The 20,198-nt window shown below is 43.5% G+C and overlaps 1 protein-coding gene across 1 annotated transcript; it reads left to right on the top strand.

Annotated features, from left to right (window-relative positions):
- Positions 1–13,183: 13,183 nt before the first annotated feature.
- On the top strand, positions 13,184–19,103 carry GBSS1 (UDP-Glycosyltransferase superfamily protein). The gene is made up of 14 exons (XM_088978405.1): positions 13,184–13,376; positions 14,586–14,958; positions 15,106–15,186; positions 15,312–15,410; positions 15,529–15,618; positions 16,448–16,511; positions 16,601–16,701; positions 16,829–16,938; positions 17,042–17,285; positions 17,368–17,544; positions 17,662–17,853; positions 17,994–18,080; positions 18,308–18,436; positions 18,623–19,103. The coding sequence occupies exons 2-14, from the start codon at positions 14,602–14,604 to the stop codon at positions 18,737–18,739; spliced, it is 1,848 nt and encodes a 615-aa protein (XP_088834531.1). The 5' UTR covers positions 13,184–13,376; positions 14,586–14,601; the 3' UTR covers positions 18,740–19,103.
- Positions 19,104–20,198: the final 1,095 nt, after the last annotated feature.

Here is a 20,198-nt window from a genome sequence, read left to right as displayed (position 1 = left end):
TCAAATGCAACAGTTCTAGCAGTTTCAACTCTATCAACAACAAGTTTTGCATCAAGTTTCTCAGTACCAGTACCAACAACAGTTCCCTTCACTGCCTCAGGCCGAGCAGCCGCTTCCTCCTTGGCATCCGGCCACAAAGCAAGCCAAGCCCTCCCGCCGGAGCGAACGTCCTCATCGGGGAGAGGCCTCTCAAGCCCAAAATCCTTCCAAAAGCCAACCCTCGTCCCATGGCAGGAAGGAGAGACCAGTCACCCCCGCCTCGCAGCCTACAGGCAGGTCGAGAGCCTCCCAATCGGTCAGGCCCGCATCGTCTCAACACTCTTAGTTCGAGCTCCCGCTCGCAGAAAACCAGTTCGAGATCCTAGCCACAGTTTACATGCAGGGCCCTTCGGTTCACAGCTATCATCAGTAGTCCGAGCCCATCAATCTTGGTAATACTGAAGCTAGCAGCACCAATGTTGAGCCGACAAAGCAGCAGCAGAGGCGCCGATGAGCTCACCGAAATGCTACCCGCGTCCTGCTCGAGTTCAAGGGTAAAGAGGAAGTAAGCTCAGATGAAGTCAAAGCTACTCCTCTCTTTCAGTTCCTTCCCCTCTATCGTCAGAACTTCTTGCGGTCCCTATGCCAAAGGACTTCAAGCTCCCCCTAGATAAGTCTAACAGATCCTTCGATCCAAACGACCATGTTGATGCCTTCCAGTTCCAGATGCACCTGGCAAGGGCTAGTGAATCCTGTATGTGCGTGGCGTTCTCCACGACATTCGAAGGGGTGGCCCACACATGGTACTGAAACCTTGCGCTCAGATCGAGAAGAAGCTGGGCGCAATTCGTGCAAATCTTCAACTCCCATTTTGTCACTAGCAAGAGGTGCCCAAGAACTCAAGAAAGCCTCCTTGGCATAGTCCAGAAGGAAGGGGAGTCCATTCAGAGCTATATCAAGCGGTTCAATGATGCTTGTTTGCAAATACCTGATCTAGACCCTGCAATTCGTCTCACCGCGGCCAAGCGGGGCATTACCCATAAAGAATTCAAGTGGCATGTGGTTGTTAATTAGCCTAAAATTGTGACTGAGTTCCTCAAGCTCGCATATCAGTTTATAAGGACAGAGGAGGAAATCAACCAGAAGAACGCAAGTGTGCCCGAGAAGAGAAAAAGGGAAGGCGAGTCCTCGATTCAAGGGGACGGTAAGAAGAAAAAAGACCCAGCTCAAGGGGCAAGGTCAAGTCAGCCTTTCTGAGCTCCAGCAGTCGAAAGAACGGACTACACGCCCCTGAACGCGAAGCGGGCCGAGATCCTTATGGCAATCAAGGATGCCCCATATGTGAAGTGGCCACCTCGACTGAAGGCTGATCCTAGTGTAAGAAATAAAAATTTGTATTGTAGTTTCCATAAAGACCACGGTCATAGCACCGAAAATTGTAAAAACCTCCATGTCGAGATAAAGGAGCTCATCCATCATGGATACTTGAAAAATTTTGTACAAAATAATAATAAAAATAATAAAACAGGTCGACAGGATAGAGATGCTCTCGAATCCAACAGGTAGACAGAGCAACTGCAGAGGCAGCTCCAGGAAGAGAGACCAGTTCGGGGGACCATCCACGTGATCTTTGGAGGTTTGATTGTCGCGGACTGTACCACAACTGTAGTTCGGACATCAGCTCGCGAGGCCGCCAGGGAAGAACAGAACCCACCGAAGCGGCCAAGGATGGAAGATCCAATCTTTTTCATAGAGGACGAAGCACATGGGGTCCACTACCTCCATGATTATGCACTCATCATAAAGATAAAGATAGATAACTTTGAAGTCAGGTGTGTTCTCGTCGACTCCGACAACTCGACGGATTTCCTCTTCAAAGTAACATTTGACCAGCTCCAGCTCCAAGAAAGCGACCTGAAACCCGTAGACACTCCCCTGGTAGGCTAAGGCGGAGAGGAAGTCAAGATCTTGGGAAGGATTACAGTACCTATGGAAGTCAGCACCTGGCCTAGCATTGTGAGACTCAACCACGACTTCTTAGTGCTCGCAACCCCCTCCCCATACAATGCCAGAGTAGGTCGGTCGATCACCCACGCCCTACATGTAGTGGTCTCTACTTACTACTTGCCAATGAAGTTCCCCACAGACTTCGGAATCGGGATAGCACGATGTGACCGACTTGAGTCTCGCAAGTGTTACGTCATCTCCCTCAAAGGGAAAGCCAAGGTGGCCGACGACCTCGAGCTTGAGTGACCTACGGAGCAACGCGAGGAGTGAGCTGTACCCACGGAAGAGACTGTCTCCATCCTGGCATCGATGAAGGACCTAGCTCGGACACTTCAGATCACCGCTTCTATTGAGGAGCCCTTGCGATCTCAACTGGTACACTTCTTACATGAAAATTTAGATGTTTTTGCATGGTCCACGGCAGAGATGCTCGGCATAGACCCTAGCATCGTAGCTCACAAGCTTAATATTGATCCTATAGTTAGGCCCGTTAGACAGAAGAAACACAACTTAGCCTCAGAGCGATAGAGGGCAGTCGACGAGGATGTTGGGAAGCTCCTCGCAGCCGACTTTATTAGGGAAGTCCATTACCCGAGATGGGTGGCCAACTCCGTTCTAGTAAAAAAGGCTAATGGTAAATGGTGCATGTGCGCCGACTACACCGACCTGAATCGAGCTTGCCCAAATGACTACTTCCCACTCCCTAGGATCGACCGTCTGGTGGACGCGACCTCAGGGCATGAGTTGCTGAGCTTCCTAGATGCCTATTCGGGCTACAACCAGATCAGGATGGACCCAACTGATGAAGAAAAGACCTCTTTCATAACTGAGCTCGGCCTGTACTATTATAAGGTCATGCCCTTTGGGTTGAAAAATGCTGGGGAAACCTTTCAGAGGCTTGTAAATAAATCATTCAAGCCATTGAATGGTAGAAAAATATAATGCTATGTAGACGACATGGTCGTCAAAACCCAATTTTCGCATGATTTAATACAAGATTTGCATTCAGTTTTTGAAATTTTGCGTAAATTTAACATGAAGTTGAACCCCAATAAGTGTGTCTTCGGTGTCACCTTGGGTAAATTCCTGGGGTACATCGTTAATCGGCGCGGCATTGAGGCCAACCCGGATAAAATAAAGGCCATCCTAGACGTGAGACCACCCCAGAAACTGAAGAAGGTTCAGAGGGTGAATGGTTGAATAGCTGCTCTGAGCCGCTTCATGTCCAAGTCAGAATACCGTTGCCTACCTTTCTTTAAGGCAATTAAAAGCAAAGGTTTTGAATGGATTGAAGAGTGCCAGCTCGCGTTTGACGAGCTCAAAAAGTACCTCGCTAGCATACCAGTCTTAACCCGACCCGAGGAGGGCGATGTTTTAGAGTTGTACCTCTCAGAAAGTGACGAGATGGTCAGCTTGATACTGATAAAAGAGGTAGGTTGGGTCCAACGACCTATCTACTATGTTAGTAAAGTGTTGTAGGGAGCATAGACGAGATATCCAGAGATAAAAAAAGTTGGCCTATGCACTAGTTATTGCATCCTGGAAGCTTCATCTGTACTTCCAAGCGCACACTGTCATCGTTCTCACCAACAAACCTCTGAAGCAACTTCTACTCAAGCCTGAGGTCTCCGGTAGATTGACGAAGTGGGTCATTGAGCTCAGTGAGTATGATCTCCAATACAAGCTTCGAACTGCTATCAAGGCCCAAGCCTTAGCATACTTCATCGCGGAATGCACTTTCAGCTCCGAAGTCTCCAGGTCGATCGAGCATGAGGCCCCCAGCTCGGGTTGGCTCGAAGCTCACAGGCTGGTTGAGCTTGAGCACCGTGAGGTAGTAACCAGTGCGGCATCTCTCCTAGTTAGGCCAAGCGCGAACTGGGATGAGGAGCCATGGATCCTTCACGTAGATTGCTCATCAAACCAGTAGGGTAGCGGAGCCGAAATCATTATGTACAACCCAAGCAACACAAAGCTGGAGTACGCTCTATGTTTCAAGTTCGCAACATCCAACAATGAAGTGGAGGATGAGGCATTAATAGTTGGGCTAGCTCTAGCCAAAGAGGTGAAAGCCAAGCATATTGTCATCTGTAGCGATTCACAGCTCGTGGTCAATCAAGTCACAGGCGAATATGAAGGTCGCGAACCAACCATGATCGCCTACTTAGCCAAAGTAAGAGAGGCCCTGTTCAACTATCAGTCACACTTTATCAAGCAAATCTCGAGATCGAAGAATGCTAAGGCCGACGCCCTGTCCCGGTTAGCCAGCACTAGTGATAATACCATGAGAACCGTGTACATAGAGAACCTGCCTTGGCCTAGCATTCTCGAGGGGGGGGGGCAGAAGAGTTCGCTCCTGTCGTTCAAGTAAAGTCGAGCTAGATTGATTCGCTCACGAGCTTCTTGCTACACGGGACCCTCTCTGCAGACCGCAATGCCGCCATAAGGGTATAGCGACAGGCGACCAAATATGTGATGATAGATAAACGGCTATACCGAAGATCTTACACGCTCCCCTACCTGCGTTGCTTGCGACCTTTTGAAGCCGAGCTCGTGCTCCGCAACACTCATGAGGGCCTATGCGGTGGACACTTGGGGGGCAGGGCCCTCACCCAAAAAGCGCTACGATCGGGGCACTACTGGCCACCAATAAAAGCAGATGCGATCGAGCTCGTTAGAAAGTGTGACAAGTGACATAAGCATGCCAATATCCACCATCAACCTACTGCCGACCTGAAGTATCTCACCAGCCCGTGGCCTTTCGCATAGTGAGGATCGATATACTCGGACCATTCCCACCAAGACAGGCCAGAGGAGGTTCTTAGTGGTAGTAGTTAATTATTTCATTAATTGGGTAGAAGTTGAACCTCTCGTAACAATCACAGCTCGGAACATCCAGAACTTCTTTTGGAAAAGTGTAGTGTGCTACTTCAGGCTACCTCGGGTACTGATCTCTGACAATGGTAAGCAGTTCGATGACATTAAATTCCATAACTGGTGCCAAGACATGGGAATTCGACAGAATTTTACCTCAATCGCACACCCTCAATCAAATGGCCAAGCGGAAGTCATGAATAGAGCCATCCTTCGCGGACTGAAGGCACACCTAAACCGAGCTAAAGGACTATGGGAAGATGAGCTACCTAGTGTTCTATGGGCTTATTGAACCACAGTGAAGACCGCTACAGGCGAGACTCCCTTCAACCTCACCTGTGGCACCAAAGCAGTCATCCCAGCTGAGATCGAGGTTCCCTCGCTACGACTAGAAGCGTATGATGACAAGGCAAATGAAGACGAGCTATGCACCAACCTCGACCAACTTGACGAAGTACGGGACCTCGCATATATTAGGACCGCGGCCTACCAGCAGAGAATAGCTCAGTACTATAACGCCAGGGTCAAGAAGCGGAATCTCCGCGTCGGTGACCTAGCCTTTCATAAAGTTATGGTGTTTGAGCCCGGTGTTGGTAAGCTCGGGCCAAATTGGGAAGGACCCTACCGAGTAAAGCGGGTGCTCGAGGAAGGAACTTACAAGGTCGAAACCCTGGAAGGGAAACGAGTACCTTGGACATGGAATATTGTCAACTTAAGGCAATATTACCTATAAACTACTGAGTAGACCACGACTCACTCCCAGAGCCTAAGGGCCAAAATGCCGAGCTAATGACAACCTCGGCGCGATAAGACCCAGTTGCCTCCATGGCATGGGCAAACTCCAAGAGTGGACTATAAGTCACTCCCTCAGCCTAAGGGTTAAAACGCCGAGCTCACTAAGACCTCGGCACTGTGTAAGACTTAACTGTTTCATCGGCAAAGGCTAGGTATTAATATCGAAGGCACAGGCAGCTTGGGTGTGGACCCTAAGAAGCGTAGCTCACCTCGGTATACTAGTTGAACCCGATAAAGGACAACCTACTTAACCCAGGTGCATATAGCTTGGGCTTACTATAATAACCACCTCGAGGTATACCATAAAACTACCCCAAGTACGGAAGGACAGCTCGGGGTAGCAACTACCAAAAGATCCTACTTCGTGTATGTAGCTTTAACAACTTGAGTGATAAAGTCACTTTGGCAGAAAGTAAAGAGCACCCAATACTTAGCAGAAAAAGACAAAATATTTCATTGCTAATTCTTAAAAACAAAAAAAAAGGGATCAATAGCCCGAAAGAAGTTCATCAAAGAAACAGAAAAATCTGGACCCAACCGCCCAAGAAAGTTCATCAAAAAGAAATATTTAAAATCAGGTTTAGACACCCGGGAACAACCACTTCAGAATACATTCGAGAAGAAAGAAAAACAAGAGCAACCAACCTCAAGGATCCGCCACCTCCATGTCCTCATCATCCTCTGGAGAGTTAGGCTCCTCCTCCTCCGCCAAGTCCTCCGTCTTTAGATCTAGACCCTTCATTGTTATGCCCTCAAGGTTGAGCCCGAAGAACTTCTTCCGGACCAGCCAACGGCGGAGTTTAAATCCAGAATGGTAAGAGCTCGATCCGTACTCCACCTGAAGGTCGTGGTACTCCTGGGAGTCCTTGAAGTCCACACCGCCTTAGCTCGCTCAGCCTCCACCATGGCATCGAAGTTCCAAGTCCAGTCCTGAAGCGTGGACTCCAAGTCCTAGACTTATTGGCAAAGAAGCTCCCTCTCCACTACCACCCTCGACGACTCCTCCTGGTAGAGAGCGCTTTCCTCAGATAGTTGGGTGATTTGTGCCTCCTGGTCCAGGATGAGTAGTTCCTGGGCCTTGCTCCCCTTTCGAACTTGAAGAACTTCACCTCGGGCCCAATCGAGCTTGCCCTAGAGCTTCTGCGCGATTGACCTCTAAGTGAGCGTCTCCGGAGTGGATGTTGGTCTGGAGGGCCATGGCGTGGATGGCGGAGTTCACCTGCCAACAAAAGGCCGAGGTCAAAAAAGAAAAAAGAATGAGAAGAAAGGAAAAGAAGAAAAAAACAGCCACTTACCACCATCCACTGTACGGAGGCTAGCCCGGTGAGCTGTTTGGGGTCCATCCCTCCCCAGCTGGCGACCTCCTCGTGGGAGACTGCCTTCTGACTCCTTTGCGAAGCCACGGTGAAGTCGGTGACGCTTTCCCATCCTCCGGTAGGGAACTACAGGAAGACGAAGGGGTGGGACTGCTCAGATGGAGGGTACTGCCCTTGCGTCGGGAGCTCGCGTTCTTCCAAGCCACCTTCCATGGCTACTCCCTCGAACGAGACCGGTGAAACCTCAGGCGGTGGCGAGATGAAGGCTGGATCAGCATCCTCGAACTCAGCACTCCCGGAAGTGGAATCTCAGTCAGGGTGAAACCTCTTTGCCTTGCGCTTCTGGTTGCTTGACAGAAGGCGGTGTGTGTCTACACCAGACATGTTGGCTGCCAAATATCACAAGGCACTAGTCCAGTAAAAAAAATCATAGAGCATTGTGCGACCTAAAAGGCAACCTACCGGGGCTCAGGTCAACCTGCACGAGCTTGTCCTCGGTCAAGTAGTCCGACCAATGGAAGCCAACCGTTGCCCAGGACTACAGTGTTTCCCAAACTTTTGGATCCAAGTCAACACCCAAATCCTAGACGGTGGCCCTCCAGTGAGTTGGGAAGGGCCACCCTTCGGGGTTGCGAACTACAAAATAGTCCCACTTCTAGGCCAGGATCCTATTCGGCAGTTCGTGCAAGAGCTTGAAGCCAAGACGGGGAGAAAAATAATAGGAATGCCTTTCTGGAGGCACTCCGAGGCAAGCATTCTTGATGGAAAGGATGGTGGAGAAGATGTCGAGGTTAAGAGGAAGACAATATTCATAAAATAAAGAAATTGTCCCAACTACATTTCGGATTGAGTTGGGGTGAAACTGGTCTATGATAACGTTAAAATGGTTTAATACCTCCACTATCAAAGGATGCAGAGGAAGACGGAGGCCAGTGATGAGCTATTCTTGGAAGATCATGATCTCATCATGACCATGTTCCCAAGGACAGTCACCGGATGGGAGACTATAGATGAGGTTTCTGGGAAGGTTGAATTGAAGGACCAAGATCCTAAGTCTCTCCATCGACATGGAGGAAGGACCAAATCTATCCAGCTCCCTGCCTTAGGAGGTGGAAGTCGTCTCGTCAGAGGCCTCCCGAGCCTTCGGAGCCTGCCCCCAAGCTCCCCTTGAGCTCGAAGGGGCGTCATCTCGGTTATCGCCCACAGAGAAAGATGTTGTACGGATACCTATACATGCTAACAAAGTGATAAGACTCACCGGGAAAAAGTTGAATCGAAAAGACAGTGTGAACAGGAGAAGAGCTCGAGCAGCTAGTTGAAGGTGCGACCTCAGAATCCGAAGGCAAAGAAAGTTGGCGTGAAGGGAGTGAGGCCTGGGGCCCCCCTATTTATAGCCACTGTGCCCACAAAACTGATGGCTCATATTAAGGTAAATCTGACGGTTCATAGTCAAGCTGACCGAACATCTTCTGAAACTGAAATGTGACTGGTTGCACGTCTTCCATGATTAAGGTAATGTCGGTTGCATGTCTTCCAAAAATCGCCTGACATCCGGTGTGTATTTAATGCGACCAATCAATCAAGTTTGAAATTCGGGTCAAATCCACCCGTCACACTCCATGAACTCCTCACGCTAAAGTAGAATCCTTAACCTGAGGAGTGGGGGGCAATTGATGGAGGGTGATTTGACCTGACCTCCTAAGAAGGCGACACGTGGACATGACTCAGCATAAGCAACGGCTCAGCATGACAGGCTGGCTATGACTAAGTAACGAGCTCGTTAAGGTCCTCGCAGGACAGATCGCTACAACGCGAGCTCAAGGACCCCGGTATGTGGAAAGGGAATACTCCAAGCCAAGTCTATCCCATCTCGTAATCTAAGAGAATCAGCTCGCTCCAACACTTAGGCAAGAAGACTGCCCCAAAGGCAACCTCAGAAGGAATCACCTCGGGACACATCCAGGAACTCGCTGCAAGGCAGCTCGCTACAGGGCAGCTCGCTATGGGATAGCTTGTTGTTAAGCGACACGACATTCTCAGTAAGCTTTTTATCTGACGAGACCGTACCCATCAGACTGCATCACGTCTCCTGACTGACGGCGCAGTCCTTGCCAGCCCAGCAGACTGCACCCACGTCTCTCTAAGGTGGTGGCGTGCCTGTCCTTTCCGGGTTGTGTCACTCATCCGATTGGGTAGTACTCTGCAGTGGTTACCTGTGCAGCCCTGGCACATAACAGCTGCGATAGAGGTCCAGTGGCAATTACGCCTGATTTGACAAGAACACCCTTGTTTAAAAGCCCCATGGTCGAAGGGGCAAAGAGACTTGGTATTGATCTTGAGTTAATCTTGAATTTTACTAATCTAGTGTTATCTGCACTCTTAGCTCTCTTTGCATTCCTTACAGCTCTCTCAAGTCTTCTAACTTAAGCATCGGAGTATTCGCACTGGGTGAGCTCCCCGGGAATCCTTCACCTTCCTCTTCTCAGGTACCGTCCATCGCCAGTTAGGAGCCAAACGTTCGCCAGATAGAAGTGCCCGGATCGCACTATATGTGCAATAATGAGTCAATCATTAGAAAGCATTTATTTTTTATTTTAACTATTGGATGAGAGATCAGTACACTAGGATGGTGTCACATTGAACATAAACATTTTTTATAGAAATGTCAATATACCAAACACAATGTTTAATGTTTAATCAATATAAGTACTAACCAACCAAGTTTCCTATTAAAACACTAAAAATAGGCGTTTTGAGATGAAATGCCATTGCCTCTCTAAACGTTTGAGCCTGCAACCTAAAGCAATGAAACTTCTTGTTAACAAATTAACTTTCTATAAAAATTACAAGATTCTATTGTCTGGGTTGTAATGCTATAGCTGTGGTCCCTCTACAAACTATATTGATTTCAGAACGCGAACAATATTCACTTTCCGGAAAATCCAGTTCCAGTGAGTGAAACGCAACTTTGGGTTTGACGAAATAAGCTTCGGACGGGTTGAATTCTCAAGAGGCTGGATACACAGAAGGCAGTAGTAGCTCTTAATTCTGCTGATTGTATGCAAGTGAACTACTTGAGTATGCATTAACTCTGCTTGCAATTTTGTGATGACGTGAATGTATCCCTACCATGAACAAGAACCATTCCCAGTCTTCACGCGATCTATTGGATAGTGAAAGTCCGATCTTAAACTGCAACCGCAATTATTTTTTTTTTTTCGTAATCGTTCTTAACTGAAGGAAGTAACCATTGCCGTTCAATTTAAAGTTGGGTTTGAATCGTCAAATTTGATGGAAGGGTTATTCCAGACCTCCATCATTGGTGGGGAAGAAAAGACAGAGACAACAGGAACAACCAAGGCTTCTCAATGAATGGAACAACGTGAAGAATTGCATACGTAAAATCACCTTCGCCACCTCTTAGGCCCTCCCCACCCACCCTCTCGAAACAAAAACAAAAAATCAATGTCGTATCACTTCTGGGTCCCGTCGCGCTTCATTGAGCGGCTTGCATTGCTTCAGCGTAAGACTGCGTGTAGCATGTAGGCGCCCACCACTAGTATTGTTTTGTTTTGGCCTTGTTATATTTATTTGGGTAAGTTTTTTAAATTGCTCTTATGTTTTAGCTAATTGATTCAGTGTACCTTTATTGTTTGAAAATTGACTAAGCTATTTCTAATGTTTTTGATAATTGATTAATCCTTCTTAATTATTAACGTGTGTCAATGAAGATATGAAAAATACTATTTTACTCTCCTCTATAGATTATTCAGATGTCTCCCTCTCCCTCTCCCTCTCATTTTCTTTGGAAAAACGGTGGATGATGACCGGATCTGGGTTCCTTGTGGATTCTTTACTCGGATCCCTCCCTCTCCCTCTCATTCTTTTCGTTGGACTTGCCGAAATGGCGGATGATGATCGGATCTAAGATTTGAGTATATCTCAAATCTCAGATTTGGATAGGGGTGGCAACGAGCCGAGCTTTTCACGAGCTGCTCGAGCTCAAGCTCGAGCCCAATTCAGTGGCTTGATTATTAAATGAGCCGAGCTTGAGCCTACTAGAGCTCTGTTCGTGAGGCTCGACAGCCGGCTCGAATATATATATATATATATAGAAAATAATATATATAATAACAATATTATAATTCTTAAGTTTTTAAATATAAATAGAAAAATTATATATAATTTTTATTTTTATAAAATATTTTTCTCAAAATTGAGCTCGAGCTTATGAATTATTGACTCGAGCTTTGTAGAATAGTCTTGAGCCGAGCTCGAGCGAGCCTGGTACTATTCAACTCGGCTCAAATCCACCCCTAGATCTGGGTTCCTTACTCGGATCTCTTCCTCTCTCTCTCTCTCTCTCTCTCTCTCTCATTTTCTTTGTCGGAACTGTCGGAACAAAAGATGATGACTAGATCTCATATCTAGGTCTCTTACTTGGATCTCTCCCTCTAATAATAACCGAAGTAGAGCAAAAAATTTGAATGAAAATGGGTTTGTAATACTCGATTTGAGTCTTGTTCGAACTCTTTGCTCTAGCTTGCTTCAATTGATCATTTAGGATTTCTTGTTTTAGACTACAAGTTTGAGGTTTAACTTTTCCAATGAACAAGTTCAAATGGCTCAGATATCCAAATTAATGTTGATTTAAAAAAAAAATTCATCAAACAACTTCAAAAGCATCTTCAGATCTAAGCTTTAATGGTGTTGCAGATATGGTTGAAGTTTCCCCGAAGAGGGGCTTTGAACGCTCAAGAGTAGTTGACCCTTATTTTGTAGGTGGTCCCTTGGATTGAATCAAAGAAAATGATCAGAAGAAGATGAAGTTACCACAGTTCCTCCAGAAGTGGATTCGATTAAAAGAAAAAACGTGAATAGGGGTCTCTCTCAATCAATGGATTTGGTGTAAATGAGATTAAACCCTTGAACTGGATGATCGAAGGAATCGTCTGGCGTAGATCTAGCTTTGCTAGATTATCGGGGGATTTCTTTATTCCTGTTGGTTGAAGATTGGAATGGATGACGAGCGAATTGAAATGGGTGGTTCATTACCGGTATTAGAGCCAGGTTTAGCGTTGATTATATTTGGGAAAGAGGAGAGAGACAAAGAACTATGCTTCTATAGATCTCTCCAATGGCATTGCTTATGCATCAATGGCTTTCGTTGTTGGATCGAAGAGAGCTTGGAGTCAGGCCATGATTTACAAGGTTTGAAACTAATGACGATCTGATGTTGACAGAGACACTTAGAGGAAGATAGAGGGAACATAGAAAAAGGTCAAAGGAGGAAGGGGACGAGGGTAACATTGGATAAAAGAGAGAGAAAGAGGGGGAGGTTGAAGGTGGAGAGTAAAATTGGGCTTTTAAAAATATTATAGCCTATGAGTTTTGACGGAATATTTACAAAACCTAATGATGGGTAGAATTAGTCAATTGTTATTTAACAAAATCTAACATAAGGGTAAAATTAGTCAATTATTAGAACCAATAGGAATACTATTAGTCAATTTACACTTAATGAATTAGCTAAACTATATGGATAGCTTAAGAAATTTAAACTATTTATTTGTGAGATCCCTGATCAGGAATTGTGTTTGGACTCTTAATTGTTTGAATAAAGAGAAAATCTATGATAGGGAAAAGATATGATATAAAAAGAGTATTGACCAATCAAAACCTACCCATAAATTTTGATAAATAACACATAATTGACTATCACATATCACATTTATGATTCCATTTAATTGATGAAAAGTTTCACATATCATATCTTTTCCATATCACAAACGAACCGATAAAGAGAAAATCATTCAATGCAAACATGGCAAACGAACCACCCCAACCTCAATTTTCTGTTCACTCGATCGTCGTAGATTGGCATCAACTGATTTAAACGATACTGACCGCATGATCACCCCCTCTCCCTTTGGAAGCATGTCGACGCTCATACAAAACTGAAAAAGAAGAGAGATGTATTAATTAATTAACTGCAGGAAATAATTAGTTTCCGAAATATTTGTAGATCAACGATGTCGTTTTCTGTTTGACAGGTTCATAAAAGAAAAATAAATAAATCTGGTGTTGGCGTGTCAAATTGAACGGTGCAGGGTCTCATGTCACGGGCCCACGACTATTTGGCATATTCTCATTTATACTCAGTCCCCTGGGTCCCATCCTTGTGATTCTTTTGGGTCCTGATCAAATCTTGAGGTCCTTGGGAAACGAGAGATTTCCAAACCATTTTTTTGCTTCCACGTGGATAATACGGTCACGAGACAACTGCTACAAATGGTTGCTTCTCAGTGGCTTTGAATGACAACCGTAGTTCACCAGTGAGTGAGAACTGAGAAGATTTCTGCCCGATCTCCGACGGATCCCCGATTCATCGGCGTCGTTCGGTCAGTGGTAAGTTGGTTCTTCCACCACCCTTCCTCATCGGGAGGATCGTTGGCTGATCTTTTCTTTTTTTGCCACATATATAAACTGTAATATTTTCGTGTTCTCTTCGAGTCTGAAGTTCATTAACCAGCTTTTTGCCATCTCTTCTTTATCCCGTCTCATCCTTATTTCTATTAAATTTATGACTTTCGAGCTCTGATCTTCTCTTTCTTGGTTTTCCACGTCTCGTTTGAACTTGCGGAATTTCTCTATTTGAGATTATTTGGAAAATTCCTCTCTGCATCTGGTCAGGATGGTTCCTACTTACTTGATTTTATTTGTTTTAAGCTATTTTCAGTTTTTTTTAACGTTATCAGGGAGAAGAAATAGAGTACGGAAAAATAGAAACATTTTTTTAAGAAAAACGTTACCACAAATTACTTTTCCTTTGGTAGTCCTATACTCCTATTACTAAAAGTTACTTTCAAGTTTCAACTTCTCGATTCTCCTTTTCCTAATAACGTATTAAAATAGAGAAAGGTTTAGCGGGCTGTCGAACCAATGATTAATAAATTTCAAATATTTTGTAATCAATGGTCGTCTTGAGGCTATTCTGATGATCACTGATTACAAATTTGATGTATGGATGGAACCCTCATTTTCTTCTAGAAAAATCATGCATATCTGATTCTCCGTTGCACTTCACGACTTAAAAAAGGTTTTTTTTTTTTTTCTTTTTGGGCGAGTAAGTTTTCAGTCTAGCCTTCCCTTTCTAGCTAATAAAGTTACACTTTTCTTAAGATCTGGAAATTCTGTAGCAAGACTGACAGGAATTTCGCTTTTGATCTTTATATGTATCTCATATACATCTCATTTTCTGGTAGCTACTAAATTTTTATCAACTTGAATGCTTTATCAGTGGGAGATCCTCTGTGATAAAATTAGCAGTTATAACCAAAGTAAAATTAATGCAGTGGTGCTTTTTTTGAGAAATGCAGTAGCCCCTCAGTCAACATGGATGTGTTTGGGAGATTACATATTTGGTTCTGTAATCCTTCATCCAAATATGAAATAAATGATGTGAAAACTAAATTAAATAGATGTCTTCTTTATGGTTCTCTAGTTGTTTTTATATTAATTCCTTTTTTATCATCCCTATCCTTGTAGTTGAACTGTTTTAGTGCAAACTGAATGCAACCGATAATAATTCCTGTGATGCTCTGCCTTCTGATTCAGAACAAGAATATTACCAATGGCAACAGTGACTGCTTCAAAATTTGTTTCAACAAGCTCACTTGTCAGCTATGGAGGAGTGTCCGGGTCGCAGCCCAAAACACCACTGGCACAAATTGGGCTGAGAAACCAAACCATGACTCACCATGGGCTGAGATCTGTGAACAATGTTGATAAATTAAACTTGAGGGCCAATGCAAAGACAACCACAGGGCAAGCAAAGGGGAAAGAATGCAAGGCTAGAAATGCCAAGGAGCGCAGTGTCATCAGATGCGGAAGTGGAATGAACTTAGTCTTTGTGGGAGCAGAGGTTGGCCCATGGAGCAAAACCGGTGGACTTGGTGATGTTCTTGGAGGACTGCCACCAGCAATGGCGGTAAGTATAGTTTATTCTTCTTGTCTCTTCCATGGTTTGCAAATATAATTGCCTACATGATTTTCTTTTGTACTTTATAGAATGACTTAAGCACGTATTTAGCTCGCTGAAATAGCAATTTACTAACTCTGTATGATCCTTTTCCAGGCCAACGGCCACCGTGTTATGACAGTAGCTCCACGTTATGACCAGTACAAAGATGCATGGGATACAAGTGTTCTAGTTGAGGTATATTCTAGCAATCATGTTAATTTTCTGAATAAAGCTTTCAATTTTCTTTTCCAGGTGTTCATTCACCTGAAGGGATTCATGCATTGGGATATGTTTGCTAAAGTATACCTTTTAATATGCAGATAAAAGTTGGAGATAGAATTGAAACTGTTCGCTTCTTCCACTGCTACAAACGTGGAGTTGATCGTGTTTTTGTAGATCACCCCATGTTCCTTGAGAAGGTTATTCATTGACCCAGGGCCATATAAATTGAGCTTCTTTATTGTAACTTCACATGTTAACTGTTCAATAATATGAGAAAACTAATGATTATTCTATGCCTAATTTGCAAACCTTAAGGTATGGGGAAAAACTGGATCGAAAATATACGGTCCCATGGCTGGAGAGGATTACAGTGACAACCAACTTCGCTTCAGTTTATTATGTCAAGTAAGCAAGTTTTGCTCATTCCAGTTCCATCTTCCATGTGACATTTTTACTTGATCCACCACGCCAGTTGGGCCTTCTTTTTCTTTCTTTCTTTGCTAATTAGGTTATAAAATTTTAGTTCTACTCTCCATAATTGCAATTGAATGAGGAACGATGTTGACCTGTTTTGAAGCAAATAGACAATACACAGAATCCACTCTTGTTCCAAAGTGATTTTGGCTGTAACTTCTTGAAAATGCTTCAAGACTAACGAATTCTTTGAAACTTATTACTTCCTGAACTGTCAATGTTGTTATTTTGTTGCAATATAAGCAGGCAAGTCAATAGCACATTTGTTGCTTATGCATTGCTCAGCTGACACGGCTAGCTCATCAAGCAACATTAAACCCGTATCTCAAGGGACAAGAGTTGACCTTGCTCTAACAGCCACAGGCTCTACATGCTACCTTCATTTCCATAGGAGCAGCTGTGTAGTCCATCACCCAATACGGTCCTGATTATCCACACCCTTTGGCTTTTTATGCACAAAGTGGCCACTCTCAGTGTTGAACCCATGTTCTCATGCTTGGCAGCCCAAGATACCACCATTGCACTAAGTATTGGCCCTTCAGCAATTGTTTAGTCATAGAATGTATTTATTTTTCTATAGTGGTAATCTTTCCACATTTAAATAAACCATACAAATTCATGTTCATGCCATTTAGTGTCTCCTATAGTACATGGCTTTTATATTAGATTCATTTTGTCTTCCTATTGGTTGCACTTGCAATTTAGTGGCACTGCTTTTTATGTTAGGCATATATCTTACATGCAATTTTTTGGCTTTCAGGCAGCTCTAGAAGCACCAAGAGTCCTGAATCTCAACAGCAGCAAACATTTCTCTGGACCATATGGTAGGGACTCCCTCCTCTCATTCCTGAAATATACTTCCACTTTCTATCAACTTCATTAAAGCACTAAAACTCGTTCTCCTTGTATACAGGTGAAGATGTCGTCTTCATCTGTAATGATTGGCACACTGCTCTTCTCCCATGCTACCTGAAAACAATGTACAAATTTAGGGGGATTTATAGAAATGCCAAGGTAATGTTTCCACATAATCCACTTTGAATCATTCTTTACTGGCATCTGCTTTGGAAAACTTCATTTAGAAGTAAAAGAAAGTTGCAAGTTTCTCAAAAGGTGATTTGAGTTTTGATAACATTGCCAGGTTGCTTTCTGCATACACAATATTGCCTACCAAGGAAGATTTTCCTTTTCAGACTTCTCACTTCTCAACCTCCCTGATGAATTCAAAGGTTCTTTTGATTTTATTGATGGGTAGGATGTCTTTTTTCTTCATGAAATTTCTTCTCTTGTGATTCAAATTGATTTTATTAGACCTTTATTTGTTATATCTTATTCATTTCGTTGATTTTTGTAGTTATGATAAGCCTGTGAAAGGGAGAAAAATCAATTGGATGAAAGCCGGCATATTAGAATCAGACAGGGTGTTAACTGTCAGTCCATACTATGCAGAAGAACTTGTTTCAGGCATAGAAAAAGGTGTGGAACTAGATAACATAATTCGGAAGACTGGCATTACTGGTATTGTGAATGGCACGGATGTTCAGGAGTGGAACCCAACCACAGACAAATATATCAGTGTTAAATATGATGCTACAACTGTAAGGAACTTTCAACCCCCCCTCCCATTTATTTGACAGTTTCTTGTTACAAGGACTGATATGCTGAAATTGGCATTTCCAGGTTATGGATGCAAAGCCTCTTCTAAAGGAAGCACTTCAAGCAGAAGTCGGGTTGCCTGTGGACCGAAATATCCCTGTAATAGGCTTTATTGGTAGACTCGAAGAGCAGAAAGGTTCAGATATTCTCGCAGCATCAATTCCCAAATTCATTGGAGAGAATGTTCAGATAATTGTCCTCGTAAGCATCATATATGGAAGTTTTTATTCTCCCTTTTTTTTTTCTTTTTGTTTTCTTTTTTTCTTCTATCATAAATTTCTTGGGTTTGACTCTGAGCTACTTCCTGCTTTGTTTCAGGGGACCGGTAAAAAGGCCTTTGAGAAGCAACTTGAGCAACTAGAGATCAAATATCCTGACAAAGCCAGAGGAGTTGCAAAATTCAATGTTCCTCTTGCCCATATGATCATAGCTGGAGCTGACTTTCTGCTGATCCCAAGTAGATTTGAACCATGTGGTCTTATTCAGTTACAAACTATGCCATATGGAACGGTACACACACCTTACTCCATGTTTTGGATATTACATATTAACATTATGTTGCACTTTGTCTTCGATGTATTCATCATTTTACCTATCATTTTGCGGCACAGAGTTAACTGACAGTCGTAAAGCTGTGATTTTGGTTTCAGATTCCTTTGGTTAGCTCAACTGGTGGGCTGGTTGACACAGTCAAAGAAGGATATACCGGATTTCATATGGGAGCCTTCAACGTTGATGTATGCAATGCATTTCCATTTATCACTAAATTGCAATTGATTTTCCTCTTTTTCTAAGTCATTACCCAATCTTGGTCGGCTATCCAGGGTCTTGGGGCAGGTTTACTGGATAATGACCTAACAATTGGCATTTTTCGCACATAGTGATTGCACTTGCACAATTGATATTTCCTCTTTTTCTCGGTCATGAAATCAAAATTCAAACTGATGGTGTTTGTTTGTTTCAGTGTGATGCTGTGGATCCTGCAGATGTGAATGCAGTGGCAACTACTGTCAAGAAAGCTCTTAAAACCTATGGCACCTCTGCTATGATCCAGATGATTAAAAATTGCATGGCTCAAAATTTCTCCTGGAAGGTGAGTGTGAACGAATATCCATTAAACCACTGGATTTGCCTTGTGGGATGAACAGGGAGAGATATTTGGACATGTTTGGTTTGTATGAATCAAAAAACTACAAGATGTCCATGAATACCACAGATGTATGGTTTTCCTTTCCGAGTTGTGCAAGACTTTAAGTATATATATGTATCCGTGCAACAGGGGCCAGCGAAGAAGTGGGAGAGCATCCTGTTGAGCCTGGAGGTTGCTGGGAGCGAACCTGGAATTGATGGTGAGGAAATTGCTCCTCTTGCAAAGGAGAATGTTGCCACTCCTTGAGAGGCAGGTCCGTATCTTGCACCGGCCCATAAATGAATGATGCGGTATTTTAAGCTAACCTATGAACTCTACAACTAACCAATGTTGCCAGCTCTGCTCTGTTTGATCCATTGTATCTGGTTTGCAGTCAGCCTAGAAGTCTACAGGCTTTATTGATCTTTTCATTTTTTATGTACTTGGCTATTAGCTAAGTGGTTCTGGAGGTTCTGAGGGTTGATCATAATTCCAACGTTAATATCCTCCTTGTAACTTGATATGGTAAATCCATATAATGGAAGGACTGACATGGTTCTATCTGTGCTAAGCATCATGTACTAGTTCCTACTTCCTAGTATATGAATAAATATAGATGGCTTCTTTCAAACGCAGTTGTCTCTACTCGTTCTCATCACATTTTTCTTAAACTGGAACAGTTAAGAATGCCCATTTTGCTTAAGGTCTATCCAGATTGACAAGCAGTGAAGCAAAAGCCTGAACTATACCGACTGAAGCGTATTGGGGCAAAAGCCGCTCAACCCATTAGCTGTGGTTAGGCATATGGGATCAAACCATTACATTTCAATCAACACGTCGAGGTAGAATACTAGCTAGACTTACTAGAGAAACTTCTCCATATGGTTTTGCGAGAATCATAAAAGATGCGATATAAGTTTGAAGTTTGAATTTGAACCTCTTAAATTCCAAGTTTTCAAATTTTTGCCTTCAATCCCATGTTACATTGAAACAAACGCGGCCTAAAATGATTCACTAGGGGCCTCTGTGAAATGAACTCGGATTTCCTGCACTCGATTTCTTGTGTGCGGAGGGAGTTCAGCTTCGGTCAGGGCAAAACCTGTTTCAACAGCCTTGTGTTGGGAATATCTCTGTAGTTATGTGATTTATTTCATGGAAGATATTTTCAATGCAAAGTTGCAAGAGGCTGCTCGAAGGGTGCAAGCATCGACTTGCCCCAATAGATGCCGAACTCCTAATCCATTTTTCTTCATTTTGGAGAGATCGAAGGAAGAAGAATTTGGGACTCCAAGCAGAAAGATACACACTCCTCTTCACATATCTCCAACTCTCCATAAACATCAGATGAAGAAATTAGAAAATCTTATCGGTGGGCATAAATCTATCAGCCCAATAAAACCCTAGCTTGGGCATAGGGGTGGATTTGATCTGAGTCGAGCTAAATAGTATGAGGTTCAAGCTCGGCTCGAGACTGTTCTACAAGGCTCAAGCTCAAGTTCGAGCTCGAGCTTGGTTCGAGTCAAAACCTTGAGCTCGAGTTCGGCTTGAGTAAAAAATTTATAAGCTCAAGTTTGAGCTCGAGCTCGGCTCGAGTAAAAAATTTATAAGTTCAAGCTCGGCTCGAGCTTGATTTTGAGAAAAATATCTTTAAAAATAAAAAACTATATATAAAAATATTATATTATAATATATATATATATATATTCGAGTTGACTCGCGAGTCTTA

Source organism: Nelumbo lutea, chromosome 3, assembly GCF_056320005.1.
Source record: "Nelumbo lutea isolate HS-2025 chromosome 3, American lotus-T2T, whole genome shotgun sequence".
Classification (NCBI taxonomy): domain Eukaryota; kingdom Viridiplantae; phylum Streptophyta; class Magnoliopsida; order Proteales; family Nelumbonaceae; genus Nelumbo; species Nelumbo lutea.
The sequence above is the reverse complement of the archived record's forward strand: the minus strand, read 5'-3'. Positions and strand labels throughout refer to the sequence as shown.